Genomic DNA, 26680 nt, shown 5'->3' on the forward strand with positions numbered 1-26680 from the left:
CCCTTGCCATATACTAATTCCCACCCATCTTTCCAGTGTTATGAGGTGTGCAGTTTGCATGTGAGAATCGCAGGCTTGCATGCAATCTGACACTCAATTATAGGGTTCAGTTGATGGCAAGTGGCGGGCACACACCAGCTTTTGGCACCCCAATAATCATTAACACAGACAAAAGAGATAAATCAGGAATAAATTAACTGTAACGAAAAGGGAATTAGATTGTTGTCTGAAAATGGAAATTAGCACATTTACTAAAAATAAATATAACCCTACAGTTCATTCTTATACCGTCTCAGAAATAAATCCTACTGTGTTCAGTGGGCTTTATTCCCAGGTTAAGTGCATACAGAGTTGCAGCTTAATTGTTGCTTATCTGACCACGCTCATCTTTTGGACATGACACTTTAAAACGCTTTCCTTTTTAGATACCTTACAAGAAAAGTATAAAGACTTGCTTATTCAAAACTATTCGCATATTTACAAAATGAAAGCAGCCCAGACTGACAAAGTTACAAAACCATTTATTAAGCCCTTTTAAAGTTCGACTAACACACAAGACAAAAGTTTATTTTACACAATAAACATCCTGAATGGAACCACAAAGTGGCAACCTATTTTCACACTCCTAGTCCTACAATTATTTTCTCTACAATGTGAATTTGGTAACAGCTTCAGGGATCAATTGCAGCATAATGTGAATTTCATTCACAGATAATGATGGGGTTAAGGTAGGTAGGCAGAACACATTGCCAAATGGGAGGATAAATTTTCTTGCAGGTAGAAAGTGCTGAAGCGTTTGTGCAACATTCAAAAATAATTGGGTAAATACATGTATGACATTCAATATTGACTATGCAAAATCTTTTGCACAACGTAGGATAAGAATGAAGATGAACTATATCAAGATGTACCTTATAGTTCAAATCTGTGCCATGAAAAAGAAACAATCTTCAAATTATGCTTTCAGTGGAAGAAACAGACGAATTCCATTTACAGCAAAAGCTCCTACAAAGGTCTGCTTAGAAGAAAGTCTGATTTCAGTATGACTTTCTCTCAAGTAAATGCACATAGGATTCCTTCCTTGAGATCACATCTCAGCGTTTCAGGGCCATCCATTTCCTGACATCAACTGCACGTTATTGCTCATCTGATTTTTAGTGTTTTAATGATCTATAGCTTTAACAGCAAGTCAAACGCCTCGTTTGGACACACTGCTAAACCATGTTTTAGCATTACAAGCATGAGCCTCAACAAACATGGGGCTTGTGTGCTCTCCCAGCCACCTTCCAGCACTGCTGAGAAGTTCAGAAACTGTCATTTCTATTTTAATAATATTTTGCTGTGTTGTCCCAACCCAGAACAACCATGGGTAATTATTATTATTTGAAAAACAAGCCATCTTCAGACCATAGTGATCATGGCTTGAAGCTGGCTTGCTCTAACACACCATAGTTAAGTTTAACCACATTTTGTGCTAAACTGTGGTTAACCTGAAACTGGCAAAGCAGGAGAGGGGAGGAGGGAATGCAGAGACCGATGCTCATTGAAACTTGTAACACTAAACTATGGTTTACAAAATGAAAACATTTTAACCTTCAAGTGCCTTCTTCCCAAATCCCCCGAACTGCTTTACAACTTGGGAATTGGCTACATTTGGGGAGCATTTCTTAAGAGAAGTTCTCAGTAATTATGTGCCTTATTCTGGGCTGCCACCTGAATTAACGCCATGGCTCCTTCCTTCCCTGTTAGCACTATTCAGTTATCTGTATATAAGATAGAAACCATAGCTGTAAATTGGCATAACCAACGAGGAAGGCACTGCTGCTGCACATTCTCCAACAAATTCCCAAGCAACCCCCAAGTGAATGGTAGCTGCTCCACATCAGCTAATGCTGGGATGGGGAACCTACTTTCATCAGCCCCTGACTGCAGGGCCAATAATCACAGATGGGAGCTGGAGTAGAACACTGGGTGGTCACAAGTTCACCATCCTGCCCTGATGGAGTGCACTCCCCATCTCATTTTGCCAACACTGACTTCTGTGCTACAGTGGCCAGATTACAGACTAGGAGACTAGAACAAGATGCAGAATTGATTGTTTATTCAATAAATATAGCCCGGTTAGTGCCAGATGAGGCAAACAGTGCAGAAACTGTCACTTAATAAATGAAATTCTAGATACTATAACTTTTTTTTTTGTACAAACAATATTCAACACTTTTTATAAACTCTCAGATGCTACTGAATTCCCAACACAATTCCATCAGGGGACTTTTACATAAAGTGATTAAACACGCTACCGTTATATAAAAATAGAGATATGTATTGGGGTTTTACAAAACTTCACAGAGCTAAATCTGACACTTCTCTAAAAACGAAACCATCATAGAAAATAGTATTGTTAAAGGTAAAAAGAAAATACTCTATTGGAAACACTTTTTGCCCTAACTGCCCTGCTTCCTGGATTTATATATTTAAAATGAAGTCATCTGCATTTCTTTTCTATCTCGAGGTCAGCTGTGTACAAAGGATGGATATTTTTTGCAAGTTCTCTTCGGGTGGCTGATTGGGATGTTTTCCCATGGTGTTGTGCTTTTAAAAGACATTCTAATTATTTTTTTAAAACCCATTGCTAAAATTTAAAATGGTTAGCGTAAGTTCTAAGGAATTAATTTTATAAATATCAAATCAAAAAACATTACAGCAAATACCATGATCTGAGACAAAAAAACAGTTCTCAATTATAAATACCTGATAGCTATAAACATTAAAAAATCTCACACAGTTTTGAAAATAGCAAGATATTAAATCCATTTGAAGAATATCTAATTTATTAGCGGTCCCCAAGATGAGTAGTTGTATACATGGTGTGGGAGCTCAAGCTGTATTCATCAGACTCCACAATAAGGTTTAATCTACCCTCATGCATCCTATTAGAGGTACTGGGGGCTGGGGCACAACTCAAATTGCCGTAACATAGTCCTCACTACTCAGATCCAAGTTACACAACAGCAATTATTGTCAATAGCACCAACTTTTTCTTAGTTTGTTGCACAACAGAGGGTACATTGGATTAGTTTCTTCCTGCAACAGTGCAGTCATTAAAAGGCACTGCTTGGTATATGACTTCTTGCATAAAGTTTTAGAAGTTAATAATGTTACAGAATGCATTTATGTTAAAAGGGGTCATAGCACAGCATCAATTTCAAAGCCTGGTTAGATGTTCTATTCAATCCGCTAACCAAAAATACCAGTGCTGGTTTAATTGCCCCCTCCCCAATATTAAAAAGAAGTGGTAGGATATCACTACCAAACACACTGTGGGATGCTTCTTGGTAGCAAAAGGAAAGAACAAAAACTGTTCATTCTCTATTCTTCCGCTGGGAAAGAAGGGGAAGGAAAGGATGATCATCAGCTCACCCCTAAATAGGAAATCAAGTATACAAAGCTGGAAAAAAAGGATATATTTGCAACAGTCTATCCCTGCAGAAAAGAGAGCAATGATATATCTAAGAGATTCAGATACTGAGGCACATTTGAGCTGAAGGTTTTTCAGGCAGATTTTATGGCTAGGTCAGGCCTCTCGGAAGAGTCTGCAACTAGAGGTTTCCTCATCCAGCAACTCAGGTTCAAATACCAATTGTAATATTAAGACATTCGCTTTCATTACTTAGTCACTGCTGTCATCGTCGTCGTCGTCATCTGACATATCATTTAAAGGAAGCTTCGGTGGGTGACTGTAGGAGTCCGATCTTGTAGGCTGACATGTAGGCATCTCTCCTGTGGAAAGGAGGTCATAGCAGAAGTCGCAGATTCGCACAGGCTTGGAGGACTGACTGGGAATAAGAAACCTCTTTTCAGAGCAGGGCCCACATACAACAAATCCACATTTCCGGCAGTGGTGTCGACGATTGACGGGGGTGAATTTTGCTTTCTGGCAGCGCATGCATACAGTGGCTTCAGAATCAGGTACCCAAACAGCCGCGTGTTCATTACTGGGAGTCTTCCCGCTTTTGGAAAGCAAATCAGAAACACATTTATTTATGTGGTTCATCCATTCAGATTTCTCCGTGGCAGTAGCAGCATACACTGCAAAAGATTTAGTCGGGGTCTTGATAAGCCACCCATTCCGTAGATCCCCCTCATCCTGGATGGACTCAATAGTCACGTTTTCCAGTGGAATGATGTGCTGTTTGTTATATTTCTTCTTCTGGATGACAATGTTACCATACACAAGGATATCATTGAATAAGAAGAACTGCCTCGCTTTTGGTTTCTTCCGACACAGCTTTGTTAGTACTCCTTCACCAATCAGGACACGGCCTGGAATAGTCAGAGGCTGACCAGCGGCTCCAAAACAGTTTTCCACGATGCTTATTCGCCTAGTATTTGCTTCACTGTTTGCCAAGCGATCCACCATCTTTCACTAGTATCCTAAAACAAAAAGGAATAACGTTAGGTTGTTGCAGCTATTCAGCCAATTGCTGAAGATCAAGCAAGATGTTATCAGCATGCATTTTTCTGTCAGCTTCTCCTCTAGCAGCAGGTCCCTCACCAAACCATTAAGCTGTTTCCCTAACCCCCCCCCCCCAAGCGTAGAGAGTTATTTTAAATGACAGGGGGAATTTGGTGAGCATCACTAGAAAAGAGTGGGGAAACCCTTCCTTCCCATTTTTTGCCACCCTCTTGCCTGTCATTAAAGGATTTCCATAGTGGCTGTTGCTATCTGACAGCCTCCACAGCTGTGGTTTGCATTTTTCAACTAATCAACAGCTTAAGCAAGAAGACTAAACACAAGAATGAGCCAGTACCTCCCCCCTCTTATTTTGCTTTCCTACCAAGGAATAACAAGACAGTAAAAAAAGGGGGGGCTATTAGGCTGCTTTATAAAACTTAACAGGATTTGAGCAACACAAGGCAACTTGATTGTCTTCAGATTTCTTCCAAGAGATACCATTTTAAAATTGTAGGGTCTCCATAATAACACTGCTTTATTCCATTGCCCTGAGTGGTCTCTTGCTGAATGTCCTGCATATGTTCGTTTTAACTTTGTGGCCTTTCCACAACTATAACTTTTGATCTTTGTCATATCCAATTATTAGTTTTTCTAAGTCCCAGTTTAGAGATATGTGGTGAGATGACTTGAGGGTGAAAGCTACTGCGTACAAAGACAGCAAAAAAACAAACCATAAGCCAATACTGCTCATTTTAGGGAAGTTAACTCATCAGCACTGCACACTGAGTGGAAAGTCTTTTAACCTTTTGTCATGATACCCTTTTCCTAGAAATGTACTAGAAAGGCAGAATGCCAAATGGAAACTATGAAAACCACCACATTGTTCCAAGTTTAGATTTCTAATATTGTTGTGCTAATCTAGCCACCTTACAACTTTATGATATTTTCAGCAGTAGGCAGCACCAGCTTTCTGAAGGCCACTACTTTAAATACTGTTGTGCACACCCCAATCTCTGAGTGGCAAGGGACTCCAGGGGTTCCAGTGCTCACCCAGGGTTTGGCTTCCTTATAATGAGGATCAATTGAGACTGTGGTGTTTTTAGGATGTATATTATATATACATATATACAACCTGAGCACAGGGTTTTTTGTTTTTCTTTGAAGGAGGCTCACAGCATTAACACTCCAGCAGATCTTGCTTCCCCTTTAGGTTTCCAGTGAAGCCCCAAGTCATAGCTTTGGGTTCAGCACAGAACAAGACCAGCCTATGTGTATCCAGCTTCTGGTATCAGCCAAACACACACACACACTCTCTCTCTCTCTCTCTCTCTCTCTCTCTCTCTCTCACACACACACACACACACACAGAGAGAGAGAGAGAGAGAGAGCCACCTTGACATATCGTTCTGCATCCTATAATGACATGGCATTAGTTCAGATTCACGAATGAAGTAAATTCAGTTTAACCTAATGTATGTTATTTAAAAAGCAAATGCAAACAAGTCCTCTTCACATGTGCAGAGCTAAGCTAATACCCCTAGGCAATAATAAACCAACTTGCATTTAAAAATTAAAAGCATGCACCCAAACTGACCTTTGCTCAAGGAAAAAAAGAAGCTACAGAAAATTCTCCTTCCAGAGCAGGTATGTGAAGTCCCTTGTATACTATTACATTTAAAATATACAGATGACAGCCCAGGGCCCAAGTTTCTAGGTTTCTAACTATGCACCTGCCAAAAATAGCTCCTAAGGGGTGGGCGAAATCCATTATCATGACAAAACTCTCTGCTATACAGCTATATCTATACATTAAAAATAAGTACCTACATGAAAACAAGAGGCATGCCTAATCCATTCTTTAGCAGGTTAGTACCTAGTCCAAGCTTCCTCAAACTCGACCCCTCCAGATGTTTTGAGACTACAATTCCCATCATCCCTGCCCACTGGTCCTGCTAGCTAGGGATCATGGGAGTTGTAGGCCAATAACATCTGGAGGGCTGAGGTTGAGGAAGCCTGACCTAGTCAACATGCAGGAGAAGTGGAGGAGAGTTTACAAGCACAGGGCCTGCTGCAGCATGTTCCCATTGCACTAAAATGACAGTCAGCACCATGGTAGGGAGCTGGAAGTGGCTGGAAGTCTGGATCCTGAGTTCCTCCACTCTCCATAGGTCAACTTTGACAGCAGGGATGGCTGCCACCTGTCAATCAATTAACATGATAATTATGCCCACCTGTCAAAAAAGAGTTGCTGTAACTGCCAGTCAGCTGATTGGCAGTTACAGTGAGCTCTTCTGAAGTCCATTTATATGTGTGGCTTGGATTCCAACCATTCCTTCAAATGGACTCCAAAGAAGTTTACAATGAATTCCATGAAAGGTGCCTGGGCCTGTCAATGAAAGCACAATCCAGGTATCCAGTTGCATTCCTTCACTTTGCAATCATAATTCATGAACATTTACGGAGAGTCTGGAAATTTACCTTGTGTTCTTATATCAATGCTCAACTTATCATGCAAATCTTGTTCTAAGATACACCAGTGTTATAAAGAAGGCTTATTACAGCAAACAAATGTCACAAATTGGCTTTTAAAATGTTACTTGAAAGTGCTGGATCAGATTCACTATCATTCACGTTTAAAAGGACTTAGTTAATAGAGTCACTGAATTTAGCCATCAGGGCTGCAGAATCAAACTTCATGTCAGAAATTAAAACTTTTACACTTACTTGTTGCGGGAATAAGAAATGGGAAAACAAAACAGGAACAGTGACCTGAATCCAAGTATCACTTCCTAAAGAAATATACATAGCCAAATAAGTGCATAAAATCAGCCCTTGAGGTGGACTTCCACTATCAGCTATGGCAGTCAACTCTGCCTCTTTTAAATAATTAGAAAGCACAGTTTGTGCATGCATCTGTATATGGCTAGACTGCAGTAAGAATTTTACATGAATGTAACAGTAGGGTTACTTTAATACTAAGTTATAATTATATTAATTCCATTTCCACAAAATGTGACTATGTAGTCCCATGAAGCTACAAGAATCAGTAAAAATGCTTGCTTAGCCATGAAGTTCAGCAAGTGAACTTGGTCCTCCCACTTCCTCTCAGCCTAACCTACCTGCCAAGGTGATTGTGAGGGGGCGGGGGGGGGGGAGAGAGAATGAAAATGAACTATACATACTGCCTTGAGCTCTTGGAAAGATGGAACAGTATAATAAATTAAATTAAAAGTAGATGTGAATCTGTCAGAAACTCTGTTAGACTAAATATGTACCCTCTAACCTTATGGAATAAAGGTAAAGGGGCCCCTGACCGTTAGGTCCAGTCACAGACAACTGGGGTTGCGGCGCTCATCTCGCTTTACTGGCTGAGGGAGCCGGCATACAGCTTCTGGGTTATGTGGCCAGCATAACTAAGCCGCTTCTGGTGAACCAGAGCAGTGCACGGAAATGCCATTTACCTTCCCGCCGGAGCCGTACCTATTTATCTACTTGCACTTCATGCTTTCAAACTGCTAGGTTGGCAGGAGCAGGGATGGAGCAACGGGAGCTCACCCCATCACGGGGATTTGAACCACCGATCTTCTGATCAGGAAGCCCTAGGCTCTGTGGTTTAACCCACAGCGCCACCCGTGTTCCTTATGGAATAATGGAATGGAACAATCTATGCTAAATTATAAATTTAGAATTCTTTCTGTGGGCTATTTTATTTCATAAAACATTTTATACTACCTTTCATCCTTAAAAAGAAAGGCAGTTTATAACAAAACATCAATGCAACTAAAAAGCACATTAAACTAGATAAATTAAAACATTTAAAAGCCTGGTGCAACAAAAATTTCTCAACCTCCCACCTAAAGGTTGGCAGAGGCAGGGCCAGTCTAGCCTTCTTTGGAAGAGAGTTCAACAATCATTGAGCTGCCCATGAAAAGTCATCCCTGCTAAATGCACCTGACTTGGTGGTGGAAAGCAAAGCCTTTGGTCTGATCCAGCATGACTCTTACGTTTTTATGTTACATCAATTAGGTCTTCGACAATAACCAGCTTTACATAATCTGCTATTGCTGTCGTAGGACCTGCGGGATTTCCTGGGAAGATTCCCTCAGCATTACCCACAAGAAGATTGCTATTCATTGAAGACTTTGCAACAGTACAAACACTATGCTATAACAAGCTCATGATTCTCATCTGACTTAATCTTCCGTGCAAGAAACAGCCTTTTCTTAAATAATTTTACCCAATCATGATTTAAACATAAAATTATTCTGTATGGTGCAGAGCCGAGGCATGATGCTAACTAGATCGGCACATGAAGCAATTGCCGTATTTTTCGCTCTATAACACGCACCCGACCTTAACACGCACGTAGTTTTTAGAGGAGGAAAATCCGTAGGCATGCCACCCGTAGGCATTCCCTCCATAACACGCACAGACATTTCCCCTTACTTTCTAGGAGGAAAAAAGTGAGTGTTATGGTGCAAAAAATACGGTATATTTTGCCCCCAGTTGCCATACCATATTTTAAAACAAGGTACAGCAAGACCTTTTACTGTTTCACATGCAGAGCAATGAGACTACATGTGAATTTCATATCAGTTTTACTGTACATTGTTTGCATTCTGGAATGGCAAGACCCATTACTAAACTTCTCCTTAAGAGGATCTTTCAGGAAAGCACATTCATCAGATATGCGTCCCATCCAATCAATGCCATCACAGCCCTTTTTCTGTACCTCTAACTCCTTTACTGCCAAATGACATACATACAGTCCAACAACTCACTAGGTCAACTGAAATGATCTAGTCCTCACCAGACGAGTGTCTGGAGAAACAGGGTAGTTTTTGAAAACATAGAAGATGGTCATTCTAGTGTAAATTCTTATCCTACTGGACCAACCACCCATGACAGGATATATTGGTTACTCTCAAAGCTGAGAGCCTGGATAGGCATCCCATGTATTTTCTCTGTCTCACCCAATAACTATACATCCCTCAGAATAAGGTTAGATCATACTTCCCATACAAATAAATTAACTGGTAAAGCATGCAGCAAGCTTAATGCAAATATGAAAATAAATAGTGGCATCACCCAAACATTTGTTATTTGGATTTGAAAAAATTCAAATTGACATGGCATCTAATGCTTTTGCTCCAATATGTTTTGTTGTAATTTTCACTTTTTGTACACTAAAACTGGAGGTTGGACTATAAACCACCCAAATAAATGAAAAAAGAATATGTAAATAACTAGTTAAAATGTTCTGGAAGTGAACTAACTGTACCGTGAAGAACAGAATTCAAGCTACGAATGCAGCACACTGAATAATTTTGATGATGTGGAGGAAGTCCACGTATTTAACCACAAGAACTCGAGTTAGATTCACTATACTGCTAAATTTATCCAACTGTTACACTATTCGGTTTTACTCGGTGATCCCACCGCATAGTAAAGCATTTACTGTAAAGTGTTTCAGTTCTCTCCCACACCCCTCACCCTTTACTTCTCACAGTTGACACTGCATCTTTCACTGTGCTTCATGGAAAACTTTAGAGATGCAAGGTGAATCTAATAATCAGGTGCATGCATACTGCTTCCAAAGTCAGTATATAAGAAGAGTGTTGCCAAATCATCAGCCTGTATGCCCCAGATAACCCCGGTTTCCTTACATCTGAACCAGCACTAACCATACTTACACAAACCCTAGGATGTTTCAAACACTCTGTTTGCAAAGCTAGTTAAAACTGGTTGCACAATTTTCTTAAAGTTGTACTCTGTCTGTGAAAGGTGTTAGACAGCTCACCAACACTTTAAAAAGATGGTGTTCTCTCTATGAATATAAAAACAACGAGCAACTGAAAATGTGTAATACAGGCAGCATGAGTTACTGGACAGATGCAGAACATATAGACACACATCAAGGATTTGAGTGTCTTTTAAAATGACTATGTTATTAATTAAAGATCTGCTTGACATCGGACCAATAGAATTACACTGGTTTCCTGGCTTTATATAAAACAAATCATGCTACTTCAAAACAATATCCATAACATAAAAGAGGGGAAGATTTTGAACTGGCATGGTGATCCTCTGAATCAAAAGAGTATCAGGAAAGTATAAAGCTGTTTACTGCATATTGTGTTTACCTTTATTACGAAACTAGCGTCTCCAAGCATGGAATCAATCGTCCTGCCAAGGAGACATTTAGTACAAAAAGATCCTTAAGGAGATGAATCCTGCCTCAGTGCAGCTGAGGTTTGGCATTTTACAATCGCTGCAGCCACTTCCAATGAAGAAACCTCCAGAGGACTCTTGGATAAAGATAAAGGTCCGGTTCTTTGCAAAAAGGAGTTGCTGCTTTATCCTAATGTTGGTTTATTGTCAGTTTTAGGAAGGCACCACTGTTTCTTGTGCTTTCTTTCATGCAATGTCAATTTCAGAGGAATGCCCTAGCCCAAAGACCAGCGGCATACTATACACAAGCAACACAGATGGGTCTGGATTGGTGGAGTTGGGGGGCACAAAAGGTAGAACAAGCTAAACTGGGAGGAGGAGTTGAGATGTTTTTGTATAAATATCCACAGGATACCAAATAGTTTTCTCTAGATTATGCTATCCTTATTCCTAAAGAAAATAAGAAAGACCAAACGTTTCTTGCTTTACGTTTAAATTAAGTCCAAACTTTCCCGCCAGACACAGCTGTAATTAATTAGCAAGGTTTCAACACACGATCTCCTCTGCCCAACAGGACCAAAGTAAACTAAACCTATCTAAATTATGCCGCATCTCACAACAGTTGCAACCCACTAGGAATGACAATGTCACTCTTCCTCCTTTGATAAGTAGATACTACAGCCTGACTCAGGGTGCTTTGTTATTGTTCAATGACCACTTCAAGAGCACACCTTGTTTGTATAAGAGACACAGCTAACTGAACTGGCCATGATCTAAACTTAAATTTGGATTACTAATCATCACAAAAGTGCATGCATTCAGAAGATTAGCTCGCCAGCGACTGATTCATGAATCTCTAGGCAACTCAAAATAGATAAGAAGGTTAAGCCACTCTGAGTTACTCTGGAGCATTAAATCGGGAGTGTACTCATTAACAATTATCAGTCTGAGAGGTTATACGGAAAGGAGATGAAATCTGAAGCAGCCACTGTCAGCAAGAAAGTCCAAAGCTGCAAAAGACAAATGTGCAACAAAAGAAAGTGAAAGAAATAGGTAAAACTACATCAAAGGATTTAATCCTTTGGAAAATGATGCCAGTAGCAACTGAATATAGAGAAATGCTTATTAAAAATAGGTGCAGTATGGCCCCTATTTTCAGCCTTGTGGCCATAGGCAACAACAGATTGCATGTAAGTGAGTATTGAGAAAGCAGCACAGGTGGATGGAGTACTTTGCTCCATCTCTGCACCCAGCAGAGAAAGCAAGCAGGCTGTTACAGGAGAGAAGCCCCCTCAGCTGCACCCAGCACAGAGTTCTTGCCCTCTCCTTGCCAGTGCCCTATGGGCTAAAAAATTTTTGCAGCATACTTCTGCACACGGTCCATAACTCAAAATGCAAGTCAGCGTTCTCCATATTTTAAATACCTGTGTCTCCAACACCAAGTGCACATTTCTCTATCCAACCAGGAATCGCTTCAGAAAATGTGGTTCACTCTTAATTGCATAGGCAAGGGAGACAGACAAAGGTGACTCATAGTCCTCTACAGCAAATCTACAAGCAAAAAGTTTTTGTTGTATTTTTACTAATAAGTAATTTATTGCCTTCTTTCTATCCAAATACGAGCCCTACCCATGGAGGTGTCCATTAATTAAATGGCAGAGAATAGGAGGTTTCCTTACTGGAGGTAAATAACACGAAAATGAATTTGATAACATTTATTGATTGCACATGCAAAGTAGCACGTGCAATCAATAAATGTTTTTGAATTCATTATCTTCTTATTTACATCCAGTAAAATAACTTCCTAATTTCCCCTACACTACCACTGTGAGAAACTAACACCACATTTTAAAAAGAAAAATGTGCCACTGGAAATACCTTTTAAGCTGCCACTTGAATAACTAATATAACAGAAATTGTTGCATGATCTAACAGCTTTCATTCCTCTTTGAAGTATATTACTAACTCAGGAAAGGAGGTACAGTGGTGCCTCGCAAGACGAAATTAATTCGTTCCGTGAGTTTTGTCGTCTTGCGATTTTTTTCGTCTTGCGAAGCACGGTGTCGGGAAAGTTTTGGAGAAGCTTCAAAAATCACCAAAGTCTTTAAAAACCTCAAAAAAGGCTACCACATCACGTTCTATGAGTTGCTCCTCGAAGTCAAGTCACAACTCCACAATACAGTTGTGCGAAGCAAGCCCATAGGGAAAATCGTCTTGCGAAGCAGCTCAAAAAACAAAAAACCCTTTCGTCTAGCGAGTTTTTTGTCTTGCGAAGCATTCGTCTTGCGAGGTACCACTGTATCTAGTTATAAAGAAAGTGGCAGCATGCTCTCAAAAGCCTTGATAATTTTGTAAGTTTTGGCTTCTAGTCTCCATTTTCCCATAGTGCTAAATCAGGTGCAGAAAAAGCACACACAGATGTGACAAGCATGCTTTAATCCTCACAGCAACCAAATAAACTTAATGGAATGAGTCTACTGAAAGCTTCTGGAATGTAGTCAATGAATACTGATGAAATTCTTAATCTGAGGTTCGAGGCAAGAACACAAAAGCTTATCTTGCCAAACATATTTAGAAAGTCGGGGTTTTAGTCAGTATTTGGAATGTAGCCAATTTTCTTAATAATATTTACTTTACATAGTAGCCAAAGGGAACAGAAAGGCAAGCCGTATCACTTTAGAAATTATCAGCATTAAAACAACTTACACAGTTGGCAAAATGCAATGCTGTGTGAGCAACTGCTACTTGTGTAATGAAACTTCCCCTTCCTCTTCTCCCTTTGTAGTTCATTCCTCCCCTCTGGCAGGGTCCACCAACCCTCTGGTGAAGTTTTGTGGGCGCATGTGGGAGTTGCAGGAGGGAGGCGAGGAAGGTGTCTGTTCAGCTCACAGACAAGACACAAGTGGATGTCAGAGTGGAGGCTGGTATATCAGGGCAAATGGGGCTCTGGCCCACTAACCTCAGCCTGCCCTCGCCCTGTCTGCGCTTTGCTACTTACAACCAGCACAGGGGACGGCACTGCCTTTCAGCTTCCTTGCCTTTAGCTGATGCCTTTGTAGAACTCAACAGGGAAGAGGTTGGGGACAAAACTCGAACAGCTGGCTCTGCCTGTCATTGACTCCGGCTCCAGCTCCTGTTGGGCTCTCTGCCTTCCACCCTACCAGACATAAGAGGCATCAGCCATTAATGAATGTCACCTTGTATTGGGAAGAGATGTGTTTTCTTTTTGCTGCCTTAAAGGCTTAACCAACCCCTCTGAGCCTTTGGGCCACTGTCTAAAATGAAAACGTACTGTATTTTTCCGTGTATAACATGCCCCCATGTATAAGACGCTCCCTATTTTGGGAAACTCAAAATTTAGAAAATGGGGGGGGGGGGATTGCCCCCGTGTATAAGACTACCCCCCCCTTTTAACATTATTTTTTAGTTTAAAAAAACCCTAGTCTTATACACAGAAAAGTACGGTATGTATTTATATTAGAAACGCAAGAGGATCTGTTTTATTAATAGACAAATTCATGGAGGAAAGCGCTACCAATGGTTACTTAGCCGTGATGGCTACATAATACCTCCACAGTTGTAGTAGTAGTAACGCTTCTGAATACCAGTTGCTGGAAACTGCAGGAGGGAAGGGGAGGCTGCTCTTGTGCTCATGTTCTGCTTGCTGGTTTTCCCCAGGCATTTGGTCGCTCACTGTGAGAACAGGATGCTGGTCTAGAGCAGGAGGGGCCAGTGGCCTGATTCAGCAGACTCTTTATGTCCTTAAAAAGGCAAGTCTTTGCTCCCCAATGAAACTAAATTTGGTGCTCTTAGGGCTGGGGCCCCCAAATCTTTGATGCGGCGGCCGCAACAAATTTTGCTTTTTCAGCTCTGATGTTAACGGCCCTAACAAAGCTCTTTCACTTCTCAACAAGTTCATTACGTACAAAAATGTATTTCTGGAATCTTATGGCAGCACAGGACCCATTTTAACAACACAGGTTTGTTTCAGATAAATCAGAGCGATGTTGGCTCTGTTTTGTCTTTTAAAAACTTCTCCTGACAATTGGTCATATTCAGATTATTATATCTCTGCTTAATTAACAAATATGTTAAAGCCTTTTAACCTTCACATGCAGCCCCTTCCCTCCTCATTGAAATTAAGCCTCAAATTAATAATTAACTGGGAAAGTATGCCCACCACATTCAGAACAAGTCAATAGCTCACAGATAAGTTAGATATTTATTTGAGATCCCAACTTGTTCTGAACCAGGTAACCATAATTTTCCATATCGGATTATGTGGTAAACTACAGATAACTGTAGACTTCCAGGTTTGATTGCTGCACTCAGGGAAGGAAGAATGGAAGGGGTTGTATGCTTTGGCAAAATGTTTGCAGCTTATTAAGCCAATATATGATAGTCCCAAACAGGTTTGTAAATGTGTGCAGTGATTTCTGCAGTCATTGCATAATTTAAAAAATCACATAATAGGAGGAAGCACATAATTTTTTTATCTCTACGAACAGGATTTTAGCTGCCAGAACAAACAAATCATAAGTGTACAAACATGTTCAAGTAAACAGCTAACACAAAAGTCCAAATGCAAGTATAAGAATTCCTTCCTGTATTCCTCCAGGAAGATTAACCAACTAATGCATGCTCTCATGGAATTCAAGACATCATTTCAGGTTTGTGACAATTCAAGAACAAATCTTTAGTTCTATTGTTAACATATGCCCAACTGGAATGCATGAGCCTTAAAATCATCCACTCCCTCTACGCTTCCTGTGTGGCTGTGTAAAGACTGCAACCATTGGCTTGTTTGTCACTAGATCTGGCAAGACAACATTTATAGGACATGCTTTTACTATTTTGTGCCTCCTTTCTCTAATTTTCTTGCTTTTTGTATATTGTATGAACATATGAACACTCTTAGTTGTGGCTTTTCATCTTTTACATAAGACTTTCCCCTTTTTGTTTTATAAGGGAAAAACGTAAAAGAGTTCAAAAACTTCATCTGAACCAAGACTTCTACATGTAGTCACAGCAGCCTTGCCGGCCTGGTGCCCTCCAAATGCTCTGGACTACAACTTCCATCAGGTCCAGCTGCCACAGTTGTGTTGGCTGAGGCTAATGGTGGTTACAGTCCAAAACGACTGGAGGGCACTAGGTTAGGAAATGCTGACCTACATCCTTCCAAGATTTTGTGGGCTAACAAGCAAAGAAACTTTTGTGGGAGGAATATGAAGTACTTCACATACTGATTTTGCGCTTAAGTCTTTTTTAGAAATACAGTGGTACCCCGCAAGACGAACGCCTCGCGAGACGAAAAACTCGCAAAACGAAAGGTTTTTTCGTTTTCGAGTTGCCTCGCAAGACGAAGTTCCCTATGGGCTTGCTTCGCAAAACGAAGCTTGCCCCGGGGACAGCGGGTCTTCTCTTTTGAAGCAAGGGGCGGCGGGGAGATCGCTTCTCCCCACCGCCCCTTGCTTCAAAAGAGGTCCGGGGGCAGCGCTTCCCGCTGCCCCCGGACCTCTTTTGAAGCAAGCGGCTGCGGAGAGAAGCGATCTCCCTGCAGCCGCTTGCTTCAAAAGCTGCCCCCGATCTCTTTTGAAGCAAGCGGCTGCGGAGAGAAGCGGGGTGGCTGGGGCAGGTGTTCCCGTCCCCCGCCCGGCTTCGCAGCACCGCTCCGAAGCTCGGCGGTGGGGGCAGGTGTTCCCTCCCCCCCACCCTGCTTCGGGGCAGCGTTCCGAAGCGGGGTGGCTGGGGCAGGTGTTCCTGCCCCCCGCCCGGCTTCGCAGCACCGCTCCGAAGCTCGGCGGTGGGGACAGGTGTTCCCTCCCCCCCACCCTGCTTCGGGGCAGCGTTCCGAAGCGGGGTGGCTGGGGCAGGTGTTCCTGCCCCCCCCCGGCTTCGCAGCACCGCTCCGAAGCTCGGCGGTGGGGGCAGGTGTTCCCTCCCCCCCACCCTGCTTCGGGGCAGCGTTCCGAAGCGGGGTGGCTGGGGCAGGTGTTCCTGCCCCCCGCCCGGCTTCGCAGCACCGCTCCGAAGCTCGGCGGTGGGGGCAGGTGTTCCCTCCCCCCCACCCTGCTTCGGGGCAGCGTTCCGAAGCGGGGTGGCTGGGGCAGGTGTTCCTGCCCCCCGCCCGGCTTCGCAGCACCGCTCCGAAGCTCGGCGGTGGGGGCAGGTGTTCCCTCCCCCCCACCCTGCTTCGGGGCAGCGTTCCGAAGCGGGGTGGCTGGGGCAGGTGTTCCTGCCCCCCCGCCCGGCTTCGCAGCACCGCTCCGAAGCTCGGCGGTGGGGGCAGGTGTTCCCGCCCCCCCACCCCGCTTCGGAGAAGCGATCTCCCGGACATCTTTTGAAGCAAGCGGCTGCAGGGAGATCGCTTCTCCCCGCAGCTGCTTGCTTCAAAAGAGGTCCGGGGGCAGCGGGAAGCGCTTTCCGCTGCCCCGACCTCTTTTGAAGCAAGCTGCTGCGCTTCTCCCCGCAGCCGCTTGCTTCAAAAGAGGTCCCGGACCTCTTTTGAAGCAAGCGGCTGCGGAGAGAAGCGATCTCCTTGCAGCTGCTTGCTTCAAAACAGGTCCGGGACCTCTTTTGAAGCAAGCGGCTGCGGAGAGAAGCGATCTCCTTGCAGCTGCTTGCTTCAAAACAGGTCCGGGACCTCTTTTGAAGCAAGCGGCTGCGGAGAGAAGCGATCTCCCTGCAGCCGCTTGCTTCAAAAGCTTTTGAAGCAAGCGGCTGCAGGGAGATCGCTTCTCTCCGCAGCCGCTTGCTTCAAAAGAGGTCCCGGTTACACCTGCCCCCACCGCCGAGCTTCGGAGCGGTGCTGCGAAGCCGGGCGGGGGGCAGGAACACCTGCCCCAGCCACCCCGCTTCGGAACGCTGCCCCGAAGCAGGGTGGGGGGGAGGGAACACCTGCCCTCACCGCCGAGCTTCGGAGCGGTGCTGCGAAGCCGGGCGGGGGGGCAGGAACACCTGCCCCAGCCACCCCGCTTCGGAACGCTGCCCCGAAGCAGGGTGGGGGGGAGGGAACACCTGCCCCCACCGCCGAGCTTCGGAGCGGTGCTGCGAAGCCGGGCGGGGGGCAGGAACACCTGCCCCAGCCACCCCGCTTCGGAACGCTGCCCCGAAGCAGGGTGGGGGGGAGGGAACACCTGCCCCCACCGCCGAGCTTCGGAGCGGTGCTGCGAAGCCGGGCGGGGGGCAGGAACACCTGCCCCAGCCACCCCGCTTCGGAACGCTGCCCCGAAGCAGGGTGGGGGGGAGGGAACACCTGCCCCCACCGCCGAGCTTCGGAGCGGTGCTGCGAAGCCGGGCGGGGGGCAGGAACACCTGCCCCAGCCACCCCGCTTCGGAACGCTGCCCCGAAGCAGGGTGGGGGGGAGGGAACACCTGCCCCCACCGCCGAGCTTCGGAGCGGTGCTGCGAAGCCGGGCGGGGGGCAGGAACACCTGCCCCAGCCACCCCGCTTCGGAACGCTGCCCCGAAGCAGGGTGGGGGGGAGGGAACACCTGCCCCCACCGCCGAGCTTCGGAGCGGTGCTGCGAAGCCGGGCGGGGGGCAGGAACACCTGCCCCAGCCACCCCGCTTCGGAACGCTGCCCCGAAGCAGGGTGGGGGGGAGGGAACACCTGCCCCCACCGCCGAGCTTCGGAGCGGTGCTGCGAAGCCGGGCGGGGGGGCAGGAACACCTGCCCCAGCCACCCCGCTTCGGAACGCTGCCCCGAAGCAGGGTGGGGGGGGAGGGAACACCTGCCCCCACCGCCGAGCTTCGGAGCGGTGCTGCGAAGCCGGGCGGGGGGGCAGGAACACCTGCCCCAGCCACCCCGCTTCGGAACGCTGCCCCGAAGCAGGGTGGGGGGGGGACACCTTCTGAAGGCGGGCGGGGGGGGCGAAAGTCTTTGTCCCCCCTGCCTGCCTTCCCAGGGGCTTTTAAATCGCCCCAGACAGCGGAGGAGTCCTCCGCTGTCCCGGGGCGATTTTAAAATGCCGCCCGCCAGCATTTTAAGATCGCCCGGACAGCGGAGAAGTCCTCCGCTGTCCCGGGGTTTTTTAAAATGCTGGGGGTGGGAAGAAAAGCCCTTGTCCCCCCCCCCCAGCCTTCAGAAGAGGTCCGGGGACAGACTGTCCCCGGACCTGGTCTGAAGGCGGTTTCCCTAGGAACGCATTAATTGATTTTCAATGCATTCCTATGGGAAACCGTGCATCGCAAGACGAAAAAACCGCAAGACGAAGAGAATTGCGGAACGAATTAATTTCGTCTTGCGAGGCACCACTGTAAGGAAAACATAAATGTGACAGGAGCTCCTATCAAAACACAGATGAAGAATCTTACACTACAGATTCAAGGCCACCTACATGAACAAGATCAAAACTCATGACTGTGAATGCTGGGACGAAAAATTAATAACCAGGACTGGCCTAAGATCTCAGCTGGTGAGAAAGCCAGTACCACCTCCGTACATGCCAGCATTCATTTCCTGAAAAGGAAATGTCAAATGTATTATGTTCAAGATACATAGGTAGTAGAGAAAACACATCCATTGTTAAACAGGGATCGAAAAAGCGTCTTTGGGCAGCAGCCTACCAATATATGGGTAGGTTATGAAGTGAACTGGATATATTTCCCTCCACAGATACATTGGCAAGCATTCGGCATTTCACTGCTGAACTATGAACAGAAGTATTTACTGTATTAAATTTATATCCTGCCTGTCCTACCAAAGGAGCTGAGAGCGGCAAGTACACCAGCAATAAAAACATCTAAAAACAATTCCAATACAGATGCAGATGGGGGAAAGGCCTGCTTAAAAGGCTTGTTGGAAGAGGAAGGAATTCAGGAGGTGCCAAAAAGCCAACCAAACTGCCACCTATTATTTAATGGGAGGACATTCCAAGGGGCAGGTGCCGCAGTTCTAGAGGCCCAATTCCTATACAGTGTGGAATGGACCTCCTGATAACATGGTATTTGCAGGAGGCCCTCAACTAAACAGCACAGTGACTATATAAGGAATGAGACAATCCTGGTCCCAAGCTGTACCGTATTGGCCCGAATATAAGCCGCACCTTTAAAACTGGAGGGGAGGGAGAGAGAAAAAGAAAAAATACCCAAATATAAGTCGCTCCATTCCTCGCTGCTCCTGGCTACATACTGGGGGGGACTGCACTGTGTTGCCGGCGGCCTTTCCCCTTCTTTGCTCTCTTCCTTCCCAGCCTTGGGGGAGAGGCCACACTCCTGGCGCTGTTTGCCCCGCGCTCCTGGCTGCAATACCATAAGGTTGGGAATATAAGCCGTACTTTAACTTTTCACGGTCGGAATTTGGGGGGAAAGTGAGGCTTATATTCAGGCCAATATGGTATATAGTTTTAAACACCAAAATTGACACTTTGAAAGTAGTCCAGTAGCTAACTGGCAGTCATTGCAATTACTTCAGCAGTGGTGTAGCATGGTGGAGATACCCTGTAGCTGTCCTATTTTGCATTAGTTGAAACTTTCAGACCAACCTCAAGGGCAGTTCCACCTGCAGTACTTTGCAGTAATCCAACCTGGAGGTTACAAGTACATGGATGACAGTGCTCAGACTATCCTGATTCAGGAATGGCTGAAGCTGGTGAAAGGAACTCCTAGCCACCTAGGTCACCTGGGCCTCTTGAGGCAAAGATGCACCCAGCAACACTCCCATACTATAAAACTGCTCTTTTAGGGGGAATACGACTCCATTTAGGGAAGACAAATTATCTGGACTCAGGAATCACCCATCCACAGCACTTCTGTCTTGCCAGGATTCAGTCAGTTTGTTGGCCTTCATCCAGCTCACCACCAAGTCCAGGCACCACTCCCGGGCTTACATGGCCTCTCCTGGTCCAGATGTTAGAGAGCTGGGGATCATTAGCATACTGATGACAGCTCACCCCAAATCTCCTAATAACCATTCCCATGACTTCATACATATGTTACACAACACTAGGGACAATATGATACCCTGCGGCACCCAAACTGCACAACTGCTAGGGGGCCAAAAGACAATCACCCAATGCTATATGAAACCAACCCTGGAGAAATATACGTAAGTCACAGCTAACTAATGCATAGAACCATAGAATTGTAGAGCTGGAAGGGACACTGACGGTCACTGTTACTGAAGAATGGATGAAACAGTTTTCTGCAGAAAAATAAAGCACATCACTGCCCCCACATCACTGAGTGCTGCACCTACTATCACTTCTGAAGCCCTGCCAGCTTGTGCTGGCCAGTCCAGAAGGTGAAAGGAACTTGCTGCTGCTTCTTTTGCTTCACACAGCTTTTCTCTTTAAATTCCCCCTTCTATATTCCTACATGGAAGGAATTAGTTAAGCCAATTTCAGGGAGGATGGAGCATTCTAACCTGGAAAAAAGGGACCTTGAATCTATCAGATCCAGGGCTGCCCCTGTCCCACCCCTGCCCCAGGTCATCCCACTTTAGGGCTTAATGCCAGCTACTGTTGGCAAAAGAACCACCACCGGCAAAAAAGAGAAAAGAACCACCAACTGAAGTTCTATGCATGGGAGGGATCTCAACAGTCCTCTATCAGCCAGGTTCTTCTCCACCAGTGGAGGTGCCTCCCCTCCTTCCTAACCCTCTCTAATCAGCTGATCTGGGAGGAGGTGTAAGACTGCACGGCAAAATATTTACACAAATAAAAAAACAAGGTCATCTGAATGTAAATATGGAAAAAGAAAATGTACTGGCTAGTTTGAAACTGTTAGGTCTCATGGCCATCAATATAAGAAACAGTAGCTGACTGGACCAATATATTCCAATGTAAGTTACAACATCAGAAAAAAATAATATTTTCAGGTAACATATTTATCTTACCTGATAACAGAAAGCAATTTTTTAAATAAAATCTGAATAATGTGGGGAAAAGGCTTTAATCACTTCAATTGACTTACCACTTCAATAGACTTATCACAATCATTATTGTTTAAAAGCCATGTTTAGCACTGTGTGACTTTACACCTATAAAACTGTTTGCCTCATTTTTAAGTGTTAGACTTGTCTGTGTTGTCAACAGCAATTTTCACAAGCTGCACTGAGTGCTATTTTAAGGGAAAAGCAGGTATGGGTTTGCTAAATAAATAAGCAAATGAAATCCCAAATGCAGACAGGTAACACACAAAAAGAACCAGCCCTTCTTATTTCTGTAGCAGCTAACAGAAAGTTGGCACCCTCTCCAGGATGCCATGGCATTAGAAACTTAAAACAAAAAACCACTGGCATGAACAACATCTCAGCCAAGCCCAGCCTATCAGAAGAAAACTTAGGAGAGCTAACTTCCTTCCAACCGGAATCCACTTGCTTTGCTAACCCTTGTTGACAGTCACAGGAAGTTCCCTGCCTTCTGATGCAAAACAATCAGGCACCATCACAAAACTCGCCCGGGAAAGAAGGGAAACGCAACGCACGCAACTTTTGACAGGCAGCCTTTAAAAGCAAAGAGACCACCCGCAACCCAATAAAAAATAAATCTCATAAATATGGTATTTTAAAAAACAAAACGAAACACTACTATTCCAGTGCGAGAATAAAAGAGAACTGAGCGGGAAGTCGATTTTCTCTGGAGAAATGGGAAATGATTTCCGTTTTGTTTACTGAGGGGGGGAGACCACATACGCCTCATTTTACCCCAAATCAATGGCACGCTGAGGAGTGGGAGGTGCGCACACTCCCCCCTGCACACACAGGCATCCACGGGGTGCCAATTAGGCTGCAGCCACTTGATCTCAGATCCACACTGAACGCAAAAGGGGGACGGCCGCTTCTCACTTTTGCCAGAGTTTGAGGGGGAAAGGAGCTTCGGCTACCACTACTTTCGGAAAGTGTCACTTAAAAGGGGAACCGGTTTAAATTTTACGACTCTGGGAGGCCGCCACGTCCCCTCTTCTCTCCTTTCACGCAGCCGCCCTTTGCTGCTGCCAGGCAGGGGTCCCCCATCCGTGCCAAGTCGTGTGCCGCCGCCTGTGCGCGACGGAGTCAGGGCGCGCCCGAAACCCACCGCAAGCAGAAACACACGGCCCCGACGGCGCCTGGGACGCCGGCTCCCAATGGGCAAAGCCGGAGCCGCCTTTCCTCCGGAGGGAGGTTCCGCGGGGCCGCCCCTAAGTCAAGGGACACCGTCCGGGTCTTTGTGGGACGCCTCCTTCTTCCCCCTTCCTCGCACCGCCGCCGTCCTCGCTCCCCAGAACAGACGGGATCCCAACATGGCCGCGGATCCGCCAGGGACCGGGAGGAGAAAGTTTCCTCCGCACCACCTCCGCCGGCTCTCGGCTTCGCCCCGAAGGGGGACGGCAGGCTGCTCTCTCCCCGCGCCCCCCTGACCCGAGCGCGCCGCTTACTGAGAAACCGAAGCGCGCCCTCCCTTCGCTCCGCTTCCCAGGTCCGCAGCTTGTTGCTTCTCGCTCTCCCTCGGTTTCCTTCAGCCGCCGTTGCTCGTCGGGCTACTGCCGCCACCGCTGCCCCGCCCGCCGCTCGTGCGCGTTCACACACACACACGCTCTCTCACACACAACACCCTGGGCCGGCCTCCAAGCGGCGAGGAGGACGAGCCTCGGCGGCATCCCGCCCCAGCTCGATTTCCCAAGAGAGAGCCGAGGGGAGGGGCCGGCGCCATCTTAGGAGAGGCGCCCGTCGAAGCCGGGGGGGGGGGGATGCGCTGCTGAAGGGGGAGTAAGGGTCGAAGCCCTCCATGCTGGAGAAGGGGCGCACGGGAATGTGCTGGGGTTCACACGGGACGCCCTTCGAGCAAAGCCTTGGGTCATTCTCCCCTGAAGCTCTCTGGCCTCTCCCCGCCCAATCCGAGCGGTTCAAAACCTTTCTTCTGCCTGAGGTGAAGGGCAGTGTGGATGCAGCACACCTCGCATTTCCGTGCACTGACACGGAGTGGGCTTCGCTTCGAGCCTGGAAAAGGGATTTCTCCCACTGCACCTGAGGCAGCAGCAGGATTGTCTTTGGTTACCTGGCATACGTAGGCAGCAAGGTCCTGCATCACCTGTGCTGCTCCCCAGCACTTGCCACTTCACTTTGCCCTAGAGTAGTATAAGGGGAATAATTTGGATATATTATCCGTTCATTGTAAAAGAGATTCGGAGGATCTAACACGCACAGACCATATGTGACTCCCCTCTATTTTAACTCGCCTTGTGTAACAAAAACGTTTTCACCAGATTGGGTTTTGATTGCTGTGTTCGTTGATGTTACGAATGTTGTTATGGCCTTTGATGAGTGCAATCAACATTTTGATGAGGAAGAAGATATATAATAAGGCTGTTTCTGTGCTTGTTGGAGCCGCTTGTGCCCACACATCTATTATTAGCACTGAGGATGGGGATGAACATGAAACACCTTGCCTATTAAGTCTTCAGTGCAATACTTTTCCTGATGGGAATTTGCTTCCACAAAGGCTTGACTGCTGTAGCACCTGGATGTCTTTGGGTAGGTCTCGCTTAGAATGTGTTTGGAAGTGTTTTTTAGCACTTGGGTTTTAGGCTGCAAGTAAAATTTCCTCCGCACCAGCATTACTACACTAGTCATGGACATAGCCAGGATTTTTGTTTTTTGGGGGGACAAAACCTCAGTTATTCTTTTTATTAATGGGGGCAGCTGCCCCTCCCTGCCCCCCTCTTGGCTAAGCCCCTGGCACTAGTACTGCAAAATATTTCGCTCCATCCTCCTAGGAAGTGCAGCCGGGAGAATCCGCACTGGTAGGTAGGCCACAGAAAGCCCCGAAACACTGAGGGGTTGCGCTATTCACAGTCCACTGAATCCCCAACATTGGGTCCATTGCTACACTAACTCCAAGTTGGCAAAACAATTTGCCTGTCCTCTTGCACTGAGCGGTGTAAGACGCAGGGCTGCAGATGCAGCAGTGACCCACCCATCCACTCCATTAAGCCTGGCCAGGGTTTGAATTGCCGTCCCAGTTTGTAGCATTTATTTGTTTGTTTGTTTGTTTTCTGCAGGCTCAACTGGTGGACCTGAGAATAACAGACTGCTGGACACTAAGGGCTTCCACACTTCGTCTTAAAAGTGAAGATAACAATAGCTTACCAGGTAAAGTAGGAGAGGTTGAATGTACAGAGAACTTTCTCTACTTTCGCTGTGTATGTGTGTGTGTGTGTGAAATCTTCTCTAAGACCTGTGCAGAATTTGATGTGAGTTAAGACCTCATTCTGTCTCTCCTTTTGCAGCCAAGACAAGCATCTACAGTATTTCACATACATATATCCACATATTGTTATTTCTGAAGTGGATTCCATTCAAAATGACTGCTGTTCCACACTTATTTGCTGGTTTACTTACTGTATCTGAATTATAGCCTTCTCATGAAGGGATAGATTGTGCTGTATCCCATAATACTACTCTTCCAAAAGTAGTAATACTGGAATACTGAACAGGAACCCTCCATACTTTAATATTTTGTTGCAGGTCCCACTTACAAACATTTAATATTCAAATTATTCAGTTCAGTGCATGTTGTGGCAACCGCAGACACATGACACTGTGGTCTACAACCACAGTGACAAGCCACACACACACTGTGCCTCCAGTCTCAAACCACAGGCAACCCTCACACCACCAGATCCACAACACACATACCCATTATTCACCACTCATAAAGCAAAATTCTTAACAGAATAATAATAATAATTTTAATAAATAGAACATCTTTTTGATGATTGCGATCAATACTTGATTCTGACACTCTAGGAAAATGCAACCTTTCTTTCTCTACTAATTCATCTACCTAGCCTCAGTATTATTGAGCCTAAGCAGGGTTTCCTGTATCCCCTTGTTCCCACTAACTGATTTTGTCCTGGCCTTTCAATGCCTTTATGTCGCTCAGTTGAGTTTTCATGCCTCCACCCCCCAAAAAAAATCTGCCTTTCAACCTTTTCCCTAAAATGATTCATCAAAGTTTGCTTTATAATCTATCCCCTTGTGCTCGTTGTGACTCTGGTAATTTCATTTTCATTTTCCCTGTTCATTTTCTTTTCATTTTCATTTCCTCAAGCAGAATCTAAAGGTATTAGTTAAATGTTCTTTTTTCTGGGGGTGGGGGGGGATATGCATCTTGATGTTGGTGGTTCAAGTTTACTTTGTTTTTATGATTGTAATATATTCTTGTTATGGAATTTAACACTGCTCTTTGCACTGGGTTGTTTCACTGCTCATACAGCTACACTTTTTATTTCTGGGAAACTAAGTGCTTGAACTTCAAATCCAAACTGCATATCAAATGCAAGACAAAACTAATGAGCGATCAGTTTTTGTTCTGCTTAATCCTCCAGCAGAAAGTGGTGGCTGGGCCGCCTAAACCAGATGTTCTCATAGTTACTTCTATTTTCAAGCTTCAGGCTGTGAGTATCACTCTTATGTAGCCAAAAGGACACCACCTACATACAAGAAGTGGGGTATCAGCAGGCTCAGAGGAACCCAGAGTACAGTTCAATGAGAAAGAATTATGTATGCGCAGTAGTCATGGAATGCTCACTGTACATTGGGGAGAAATATGGAAACCTGTTTGGGGGAAATGGAATGGAATGGAGAGTTTTGAACAGAAGCAGTCCATGTAGCAAAATTAATTATTATTATTAATAATTGTTAACATTATTAAAAAGCATTAAAAGCAAGAGTAGAACCACAATAAAACATACAAAAATAATCAACATTACATTGTGCAAATGATGTCACTTCTATTATGTTCTAGTGGCCTGCTGCAACAGCTAAGTCTTACTGAACATATGGTAGTGTGGAAGACAATTTGATCTCTTCAGGGAAGGAGTTCCATAGCCTTGCAATGTCCCCCTGAGCCATATTGCCTGAGGACAACACAAGCGAAGCATCCCCTGCAGATCACAAAACTCAGGCTGGCTAGTTCTAGGCTGGGTTCTCCTTGAGTCCTAAGTCGTGTATGACTTTGCAAGCTGTTTGCAGTTCCCACTTGTAACAGTTTACAATTAATTACATATTCACATAACTTCAGTTTGTATAAGAACTTCTTTCTCATAAAGCGCAGAAATTCAAAAACCTTA

At 45.2% G+C, this 26680-nt stretch overlaps 1 protein-coding gene and 1 long non-coding RNA gene across 6 annotated transcripts; one reads left to right on the forward strand and one right to left on the reverse strand.

Moving 5' to 3' along the window:
* Positions 1–501: 501 nt before the first annotated feature.
* Positions 502–23120, reverse strand: PLEKHF2 (pleckstrin homology and FYVE domain containing 2). Of its 5 annotated transcripts, none has more exons than XM_083517443.1 (3): positions 22645–22893; positions 6688–6842; positions 502–4434 (listed from the first exon to the last, which is right to left on the reverse strand). In XM_083517443.1, exon 3 carries the CDS (start codon positions 4418–4420, stop codon positions 3671–3673), a length of 750 nt encoding a protein of 249 aa, XP_083373569.1. In that variant the 5' UTR covers positions 4421–4434; positions 6688–6842; positions 22645–22893; the 3' UTR covers positions 502–3670. The 5 variants fall into 5 exon arrangements, with proteins under 5 accessions (XP_083373569.1, XP_083373568.1, XP_083373566.1 ...); XM_083517442.1 differs by lacking the exon at positions 22645–22893 and adding an exon at positions 7181–7318; XM_083517440.1 differs by lacking the exons at positions 6688–6842; positions 22645–22893 and adding an exon at positions 22985–23120.
* Positions 12932–26680, forward strand: LOC310713423. Its single transcript, XR_014529227.1, has 4 exons — positions 12932–15903; positions 18891–24698; positions 25937–26005; positions 26356–26680. It is a non-coding gene; the product is annotated as an uncharacterized lncRNA (long non-coding RNA).

This window comes from Podarcis liolepis, assembly GCF_965112155.1.
Source record: "Podarcis liolepis genome assembly, chromosome: 8".
NCBI lineage: Eukaryota > Metazoa > Chordata > Lepidosauria > Squamata > Lacertidae > Podarcis > Podarcis liolepis.

What these genes read in the sequence shown, in the direction of transcription:
- PLEKHF2 (XM_083517440.1), bottom strand. Translation starts at nt 4,420, where the DNA reads ATGGTGGATCGCTTGGCAAACAGTGAAGCAAATACTAGGCGAATAAGC.